Here is a 10,379-nt window from a genome sequence, read left to right as displayed (position 1 = left end):
AATCCAAATCTTCCATTCCATATTTCCCCATTCCATCCACACCCATGACCCTGAAACTTGGAATACTCCCAACAATCCTGTATTGTCTCCTTTGTAGGATTTCCTTTCCCACTTCCTCTCAATCGAATCCAGTAAGCCAGCGCTAGTTTTTCTCTTAACTTGAGAGGAGTCTCTCCTGTTTCTATGAGTATTGCATTAATGGGTGTTGACTTAATAGTTCCAAAGCATACATGTAATGCTTTATACTGTAAAGCGTTTTATTTTTATTTTTTATTTTTTTTTCAATTATGTTTTTGCTGCTGCACCATAAACTATACAACCATAATCTATTGATGACTTCATACATGATCTATGTATGTCAATTAGTGAGTGTTTCTCTGCACCCCGATCATATCCGGTTACAGCTCTCAGTAGATTAATAACTTTTTTCCATTTGGTTTCTAAGTGTTTTATGTGTGTTTTCCATGTGTACTTACTATCAAACCACAAACCCAGGTACCTGAATTCATTTACTTTCTTCATTGGCTGCAGATATAATGTTAGATTTCCTCCTTGATACCCCCCCCATGCGCACACGTGATAACTGGGAGTTGACTGTATGAAACAGTTTTGGGAAAGCGAAAGTTTCTCACTTGAAGAACTCATATGTAGGCTATATAAAGAACTAGCCTATGTGCGAAAATAAAGAAATAAAGAAACAAATTCAGTTGAGCTTTATTTGATAATACACAAGGAGAGTCTTTTCCGCTCTTGAGAATACTTAAGAATGAAGGATCGATATCAACCAATAAAAAGTAAGTTGTTCATGAATGTTTTGTATTTTAAATTGAATTGTTTTATAGGATTTGTAGCTGTTTTGAACTGTTGTGAGTGCACAGCTAACCTCAACATGAAACTGGACATGAAAATTACTTTAGTTAATGATCTGCAGTCCTAAATGATTCATCAGCACACGTGTTCTGGACGATGAACTTAGCTTTACATAAAGACATATTTTGGCTTCAGAACAGCGACCGAAATACTAAAATTGACCATGGAACTAATTAACAAATTGCATGCTATGTGAAAACCAAATTTATACCATATGGACAGGGAAAAAATATGTCAAAATAGATGTATATTAAAGCAACAGCCAAACTTTTGAAGAAATGTTACTATACTTAATTAATGTAGTAAATTGTGAATTCGTATTTTGCAGGATGGGACTAAAGCAGTACTACAGAACAAGTATAGATACAGTATAGACTGATGTAATAAATGCATTTTTTTCAGCATTTATGTTTGTCTGGACTTGTTCTCAAGATGTGTTTTTGGGCTTTACACAGTAGTGTAACTGGTTCTGCAACATTGCTAATGATGCCTAATACAGTACAATACAGTAAATAAAAATAAAAAAATAAAAAAATACATAAATCATAATTTTAAATGTAAAACATATATGTTACATGTCCTTATGTATCCCAGATTCACTTTGCTGTGAGAGATAGCAAAATACTTTTACACGTATAAAGAATCCGATAAATGCCTCCAATAATATTAATATATTTCCATAAGTCTATACAGCAGTTTGTGTTTTTCATTGCTTTATTATGCATTTGCAATGGATCATTGGCAGTGCTCAATTGTCATATTCTATGTGTTTACATCTTTGTTGAAGTGCTTTCGTTAGTTCTTCTTTGTGTTTTCCCTGCTTTTGTAGCCCCATTGTTGGTTCCTATGGTTACCCTCATGTGTTCCATTGACAACTAACCATGCCCTCTCATTACACTGTTTGGAGTTTGGAGTACCTGTGCTTGCTTTGTCCCTTGTGTTTGCTTGTGTGTTATTCTGTTTCTTTATTAAACTACTCCTCGCACATAGACCGTATAGCCTGCACTTTCTCTAAACGTGACATCTTTAACAACATCTTATCTCATAATATATGCAGCTAATTTTTTGTTATTACACATATAGCAAGGGAGGTTATTATGGTTGGGTCAGGCTAGATAGTACACCTTTTGTATTTTTTTTTTTTTTCTTCTATTCAAATCAAAATCTGTGTAAAATTTGCTTAATGTAAAAAGGGTGAATTAATGTAAACCTCCAGCCCTGCACGTTTTGGATATCTCCCCTATCTAACACACCTGATTCACCTCATCAGCTCTTTAGTGGGGACTGCACGACCTGAAGTGGGTGCGTCAGATTTAAGGAGACATGCTGGGGGTTCTTCATGGAGAGGTTTGAGAACCACTGATGTAAATCATTCCAAGGCAGCTTTACCAAGAATAGTGCCTTAACATAATGTCACAAGATTCTTAAAAGGAGTGGTTCATTGCAATTTCCCTTTGTAAACACTTAAAGCACCATTCATAACACTATCAGCTTTCCATCCCAAGGAGCTGACTGGCGGAGCCAATTAATACACTCCTGTGCCCTGTACGCATGTTGCGTGTATATATCGAGCACTCTAGACAGTTCAGAATCTCAGAGCAGTTATTTTATGCTTTGGCGGACAAAAAGACAGGCCTAGCTGTCTCTACGCAAATACTGTCACAATGAATTGCCCATGCGATTGTCTTGATTTATGGCTCTAGTAATGTGGAATATTCTACCTGGGTACAAGCACACTCCAAAAGTCACCCAACATTTCTGTGCAGTTTTATAACTTAGGTGTGTCTTCGCTTACTTCACACACTGGCCTTTTTTTCCTCATGACAGTTTGATGGAGTTCACCTTTGAACACTGAATAAATAAACCACAAACATTTAAGCAATGTGAAGTTAGAACTGATGGGACAGGCTTGAATTTATTTTTCAGAGTTTGCATTGCACTGCTCAGAACACTTAAAAATAAATTACTGACCTTCTCAGCCAAAAAAAAAACTTTGTAGCTGCAAGAATACTGTCTCCATGTCTAGAACTGTTGTGAGTGCACACCTAACCTCGACATGAGACATACAAATGATTTACTTCGTTCACTTAGTTTATTTTCTTAGTTCATGATGATTCATCAGCACACACACTCTGGAGGGTCAACTTAGTTTTACATGAAGGCAAATTTACACTTTAAAACAGCGACATTCACCAGGCAATGACTAAAATAATTGTGGATTTTAACAATCAATTGTAAAAATCTGTCCATTCTCCAAACCTTTTTAATAAAACAAAGTTGTTGGAGTGTATTTTACAAGAAAATAATATTTCAGTCCATTTCTCATTTAGTTCAATGAGTAACTTGCCATTTCTTTGCAATTATTTGTAAATGTACTAGCAATTTCTGAGTGAACATTGTTGCCCATTTGTATTCATTTGTAAACTGTCTCTTATTAATTCTTTAAGGGGTATATAAACTTATAGAATTATGGGAACATATACAGTTATAGATATAACATGCAATGTAATGTAAATGTAATGAACATTCGTCAGCATTTATCTTTGTCTTGGCTTGATCTTTTTTTTTCTTTATTTTTTTCTTTTTTCTTTAGGTGTGTTTTAGTATCTATGGGTGGAGCTTTACACATTGGAGCTTTTCTGAAGTGTAACTGAAAAAAGACAAACTCCTGGACAATGCAATGGCACTTTAAATCAGAAGAAATACTCTCCATGACAGGTGAGCAAAAATAACTTTGGAAAGCCAGTCGGTTTTCATGGCAACCAGATAAATATCACTTGAATTACTTGCTGTGCTAAACTTAGCAATAAACACCTTGAACATAATTAACTATAAATATGTGTCAACAGTCTCAAAATATGCTTTCAAATAAATCAAAAAGTGAATTACACACTCACTGCTTTAAAACAGACATCTGTTGGGTATGATTGCAAAATGGTAGACACACAAACACTTTCTAATAAGTAAATCTTACTGAAAATAGACGATTAAGCGGTTTGTCTTGTAAAATTTGTGTTTACGTTTGTCAAGTCAAGCGTGATATCAGCATCTTATTTATTTATTTATTTATTTATTTATTTATTGCTTTGGTTTGGTTTGGTTTAAGTCCAGACTCTTTTTCAGTTGGTGTAGCAAATGCAAATTCGTCATGTGACAACTTCTTCTGCAAATGAGATTGAGAGGGAATATATTTAACATGATTTATTAGTTTACCTACAATATAACAATTCAAAATGTTTTAACATAGCTACATTATACATATATTTACATTTTTATTCTTTGCCAAGGACAGTGCTTTACCGTGCGTTCACACTGCCTCTGTTGAGAGTGTCAAAGTGGCCGGAAGTCATTCATTTTCAATGTTAGCCAGCGTCGAGAAGCTGCGAGCAGCGGCGTGGCGCAACTTGGCCGTTGAGAGCATCAAGGAGAGTTGAAATCAGGTTAACTCTATGGTAATGAGCTATGACGTGGTTAGGTGGCAACCAAGCGGAACATAGAAGTCCACCGCTTGAGAGGATTCCAGAGAACGCAGATCTGTAAACGCTGGTTCCGACCACATTAGTTCCCAAGCAAAATGGAAAAGAGGAGGTTTATTTCTGTGGCGTGTTTCCCATTAATCTACGACGTGTCACTGTTTGAGTATAGGGACATAAATAAATAAAAATGATGCGTGGACCAATGTGTCTGAGATTGTTGGTGTTCCTGGCGAGTTGCTGATTTGCTTTGACGTTATAGAAATAATAATCTAATGATATCATAAATAATATTATTATAGTCCCAGTTCACTTTTAAACCTTTAAATAAATTTCCTGATTATACTTACATTAAGTAATGTTCATACCTGATTATAATAACTTAAGTAACATTTTCAATGCAGGACTTTTACTTGTATCAGAGTATTTTTACAGTGTGGTATTAGTGCTTTAAACATTATTAGGTAAAGGATCATAATACTTTGTCCACAACAATATTTAATGAGGTTAATTTATAACGTTACCCTCCTTGTGGTCAGTCTGCATAAGATCAACAAGCTTGTTTGCTTTGCACCGCTTTAGATACAAGATAAGCATTCGATCTACGTCAGAGCATCAGCACGTCCACAAATCTTTCTACAGCGTTATTGGCAGGGTGGACAGAGCGATTTTTGATGGTTTCGACGGCGGCAGTGTGAACACACAGTTAACATACTGTCACATCCAGTTTGAAACCATCCTCCAGTTTACCTCACTTTTTTTCTATCTACTCTTCTGTCTTTCTATGAAACTTTTTGGAATCCACACATTCACTCAGCCAACAACAAATGACCTGAAAAATCCCCGTTACCAATGATGGAAGGTCACACTATACCTTCATTTAAGGGTGGGACAATTCACATCTCAAGTGAGGTCATTGACTCCCTTTCACTTCTTGATATTGTGTGGTCCAATAAGTTTGAGGACGAGAACATTGACCCAGATGACGCCAAGCAAAATGAAGCTAATTTTCTTAAAGGAGCTCCACCACAGTGGCTGAATTTCTATTGGTCAGAGAAAGAAGACACTCCATTTGTCACTAGGAATGGCTTCAATGATTTGATTCAGCTAGTCAAGAAAAACAAAAGGAAAATATGGAGTGTCGTTGATATGCACTTGCTTTACCAGCCAGGAAGTGGAGGGTCAACCCTCGCAATGCAGGTCCTTTGGAATTTCCGAAAGGAACTCAGATGTGCCCGAGTGACAAACTCTACCCTGGACATTACAGAGCTTTCAAAGCAAGTGGTCAAGCTTTTTCTGGTGGGAGATGATCATGATCAGAATACTGTGCTGCTTTTGTTGGACATCAAGGAAATGATAAATGAATACCAGCCATTTAAAAGAATTCTACAGGACAGTCTGATCAAAGAAATCAATGGGCAGAACATCAAAGCAAACATTCCTGTTGTGATCATTTTAAACTGCTGCATAATGGACTTTACAAGAACAGATACGCTGAGTCTTGAAGCAAGCTTGTCAGAAGATGAAGAACGACGATTAAGGGAAAAACACGATGAAGTTACTAAGTTACACAAGGAACATAAACAATTCAGGGGCTTCATCAGAATGCTTGAAAATTTTAGTGTGCCACATGATCGGTCAGTCGTGAAACGTGTTGAAAGCTTCACACACTCCCCACAATTTTGCATGATCTCAGCACCAAATGGTGCCGAAATCCAAATCAAAAATTATTCTGTTTTCTCCAAATCCTGTCTTGACATACTATGGGCAAACATGTATGAAAATGTGCCATTGGACCAGCTGTCTGCTGAGGAGGTGGAGAGTGAGTTTCTTAAAGGAGGCCGACCACAATGGAGGGACTTTTACTGCTCAGAACAAGAAGGTACCTTGTTTGTCAAAAGAGACCTCTATGACTCCTTGATCCAGCAGATTAATGTGCAGAAAAAGAGCCAATGGAATGTGACCACCATTAATCTGTTTCACCACCCAGGTAGTGGAGGATCAACACTAGCCATGCAGGTGCTGTGGGACTTGAGGAAGCAGCTCAGATGTGCTAGAATGAAATACAAATCATCCGACATGAACATCAAAGACGACATTATCAAACTATTCAAAGAGGGTGGGGAGAAGAATCAAAACACTGTGCTCCTCCTGCTGGATGTAGGGGATGAAGGAAACAGGATATCATACCGTTTACATAAGGAGCTCGATAAGAGAATTGCTGGACATAACATTCCTATGCTCATCATCATGAATGTAGCAAGCAAGACAACAGTTCCCAAAAGCACCAGTGTGAAACTCAAAATGGAACTTTTACCTGATGAAAAAGTCACATTTGAGGAACACAAGCCAGTGATCAAGGACAAGCATGGAGAGGATTCTAAGAGCTTTCATGGCTATAACATAATGCACAGAAACTTCAAAAAGGATTTTGTTAAAAATCTCATCAGTAAGGACCTGAAACATTATGTCCAAGTCAACAAGGCTTCTGCAAACACAAAACTCTTCTCATATTTAGCCCTGCTTAATTCATATATTCCAAGCTCCCACTTGCACGAGATATTGTGTCAGGAATTCTTTGCAAGTCAATATTCTGATGCAAGTGAGTCATTCGAACAGATAATGACTCCATTCTTGGATCTTCTGGTGATATACAAAGTAGAGCACTGTGAGGACAGATGTGTCCGTATTGTCCATCCTATGATTGCTGATGCTTGTATTCAAATGCTGTTTACCTGCGGTATGCCAAGAGGTGAAATAGCACACAAATTTCTGTATTTTATTGTGAAAGCATTAAACAAGCAAATTGACTTTTTACACATTTGCAAAGACATGCTGATCACAAGACAAGAACATGACAAGTTTTCAAAACTCATTCTTGACATCATGGAAGAAGACCACCAAACAAACTCAGCAAACTGCATATCTGTGTTGAAATTCGCCTCAAATCTGTATTATAAAGATGCCTTCTATCCTCAGGCTCTTGCACGGTTCTATTATATCAAACTGGGAGACTACACAAAGGCTGAAGAGTTTGCAAAAAGTGCCATTCAGAGAGATCCAAAGAATTCTTTTATTAGAGACACACTAGGACAAGTTTACAAAAACAGACTGAGAAGAACAGTCAAGGATAAAGCATCTCCGAATTATGCTCGTAGAGTTTTGGAGCATGCAGTTTCTGCAACAAAAGCATTCAAAGAGGAGACAAAAACAGCTGAAGATGAGCAGGAATCAGACATTAGAGACAGCAATACTCCTTACACCTTTAATATCAGGGGCATATTTGGATATATCCAAGTCATCAAGATTCTTTTTGATGCTCTCACACAGCACAGTTCACAATGGGCAGAATTTCTGAGAGGGAAATCATCTGTCAGTTCTCTTGGCTCTTCATTCAAAGACCAAAAACTAAAAAAATACAATGATTTTCTCAAAACTCAGAAAGATGAAATCAAGGAAAAATTCCATGTTTTTCAGTATTACCTGACATACTCAAAGCCGAGCATTGAAAAAGAGGAACCACCATACTTTCGTCGAGATGTTGATGATTGCTATAGCAAGTATGTGATTTCAGAGGGACAGGCTGCCCAACGTGAACAGCGAATCCTTGAAGTGAAAAAGGCTGATACATTTCCAGGGTTGCTGAATCTCTTAGACCAAGACACCCATGAGACAGAGTTAGAAGAGATCCTCAGCCACAGTCTAATCAATGCTGATTTTAACCAAAATTACATCCTCGCCAACATCATTTTGTGCAACAAGTCACCCACATCTCAGTCCCTCATGTCAAAGCAAGAGCTTCAGCACAGATTATGGAGATATTGGCTGGCAGAAAAAAGGAGAAGAAGTCCAGAGTTTTATCTGTTGATCCTTTTGTTGTTTTGGCCCGATGGGGATCAACAGATTCAAGGGACGCCAAACTGGCCAAGCCTTACAGAGTGTGTAACATACATGCATCAAGCCTTTGAGAGGACCTACAGAAAGCACCTTCGCTCCCGCTATCTGGTGCCTCTCTTTTTCCTTGGGAAAGGTGAAAATTTGCAGAGACTGGTACACAAATCAAAAGTAGACCAACATCAAATGGATGTTCTAACCAAAGGGGATGAGAAAGCTGAAATCCAGGGTTTTCAACGTGTCCAAGGGGAAGTTAGAGACCACAAAGTGTTTGCTTTGAGAGGAGCTAACCAGATTGAAGTAACCCCTCATCAACCAGCCAGTGTGCGCCGTCAAGGCCTTGTTTCATTCTACCTTGGCTTTAACATTAGAGGCCCTGTAGCCTACAACATCAGACGTGAGTAATAATTCTATAATTTGATCATTATCATTATTAGTATTCTTAACACAAATAAATGAAATATAAAATCTCAGGTTTTTTTTTTCTTTATTTGTATTTTTTTTTACTTCATTATTTGTAATACACATTGTAATACATTTTATTGAATTTCCATTTATCTTTTATGAACACTGGAAATAGCATGAATGACAAACTGACTAACACCTAAACTAGAATCCTTTATCTGCATTGACTTTACATTTTATCAGTGATCACTATTCCCGGGACATAATGGGGCTCCAAAAAGGAACATTTTCAATTTGAATGTAGAATTTTATATATCGAGTTACAGGTGGCAGGTTTTATATATTTTTTTTATTTATTTATTTATTTATTTATTTATTTATGTTTTTATCATTTTTAGTCATTTAATCTTTTTTTTTCTTTCTTTCTTTCTTTTTTTTCTGTTGTCTTGTCCAGCCTCACACAGACAATGTCAAAATTGTTCCAGTGTCAGGGTAAGTGAAGAGCAAGTTAAGCTGGAACTTCATTGAACCAATTTTATATTATTAGTATTATTATTATATTTCATTGATTTAGAAAATAAATGCTTGTAAAATTGTAATTGCCGAAATGTAGTTGATCTTGAATCCTAACATACTGTTTCAGGATTCAACTGAATGGGACCTGATTGAGCCCTCTGTGATCTCAGAAGATGCACAGAACCAGAAGTACAGGTGCCGTACCTGTTGTGTCTTTAAATTTCTTGATATATATATCCACCACCCGCCTGAACCATTGAGACAAGGCAGGATGGATCCATGCTTTCATGTTCTTTACACCAAATTCTGACCCTAACATCTGAATGTCGCAGCAGAAATCGAGACTGATCAGACCAGGCAACGTTTTTCAAAATCTTCTATTGTCCAGTTTTGGTGAGCCTGTGCGATTTGTAGTCTCCATTTCCTGTTCTTAGCTGACAGGAGCAGCACCCGATGTGGTCTTCTGCTGCTGTAGCCCATCTGCTTCAGGGTTCGATGTGTTGTGAGTTCAGAGATGGTATTCTGCATACCTTGGTTGTAACAAGTGGTTATTTGAGTTAATGTTGCCTTTCTATCATCTCTAACCAGTCTGCCCATTCTCCTCTGACCTCTGACACCAACAAGGCATTTTCGTCCACTCAACTGCTGCTCACTAGATATTTTCTCTTTTTCGGACCATTCTCTGTAAACCCTAGAAATGCTTGTGCATGAAAATCAGTTTTTGAAATACTCAGACCAGCCCGTCTGGCACCAACAACCATTCCACATTCAAGGTCACTTAAATATATATATATATATATAATATATATATATATATATATATATATATATATATATATATATATATATATATATATATATACATATATATACTGCTGTTCAAAAGTTTGAGATCGGTAAGACTTGTAAATGTTTTTTAAAGAAGTCTCTTTTGCTCATCAAGGCAGCATTTATTTGATAAAAAAATACAGAAAAACCTGTTTTTATTACAATTTTATAACAATTTAAAATATAGGTTTCTATTTTAATATACTTTAAAATATAATTTATTTATGTGATAAAAACTGAATTTCCATCAGCCATTATTCCAGTATAAAGTGTCACATGATCCTTAAGAAATCATTCTGATATGCTGATTTATTATTAGAATTATCAGCAGTTGTGCTGCCATATTTATTTATTTTAAACTGTGATACTGATACTTTTTTTCAGGACCTCTTT

The 10,379-nt window shown here is 36.7% G+C and overlaps 1 protein-coding gene across 1 annotated transcript; it reads left to right on the top strand.

Moving 5' to 3' along the window:
• Positions 1–501: 501 nt before the first annotated feature.
• On the top strand, positions 502–9,501 carry LOC109109676 (sterile alpha motif domain-containing protein 9-like). Its single transcript, XM_042761295.1, has 5 exons — positions 502–794; positions 3,464–3,588; positions 5,161–8,634; positions 9,097–9,134; positions 9,286–9,501. The coding sequence occupies exons 3-5, from the start codon at positions 5,196–5,198 to the stop codon at positions 9,466–9,468; spliced, it is 3,660 nt and encodes a 1,219-aa protein (XP_042617229.1). The 5' UTR covers positions 502–794; positions 3,464–3,588; positions 5,161–5,195; the 3' UTR covers positions 9,469–9,501.
• Positions 9,502–10,379: the final 878 nt, after the last annotated feature.

The sequence above is a fragment of the Cyprinus carpio genome, chromosome A7, assembly GCF_018340385.1.
Source record: "Cyprinus carpio isolate SPL01 chromosome A7, ASM1834038v1, whole genome shotgun sequence".
NCBI classification, from domain to species: Eukaryota; Metazoa; Chordata; class Actinopteri; order Cypriniformes; family Cyprinidae; genus Cyprinus; species Cyprinus carpio.
This window is presented reverse-complemented; position numbering and strand designations above follow the sequence as displayed.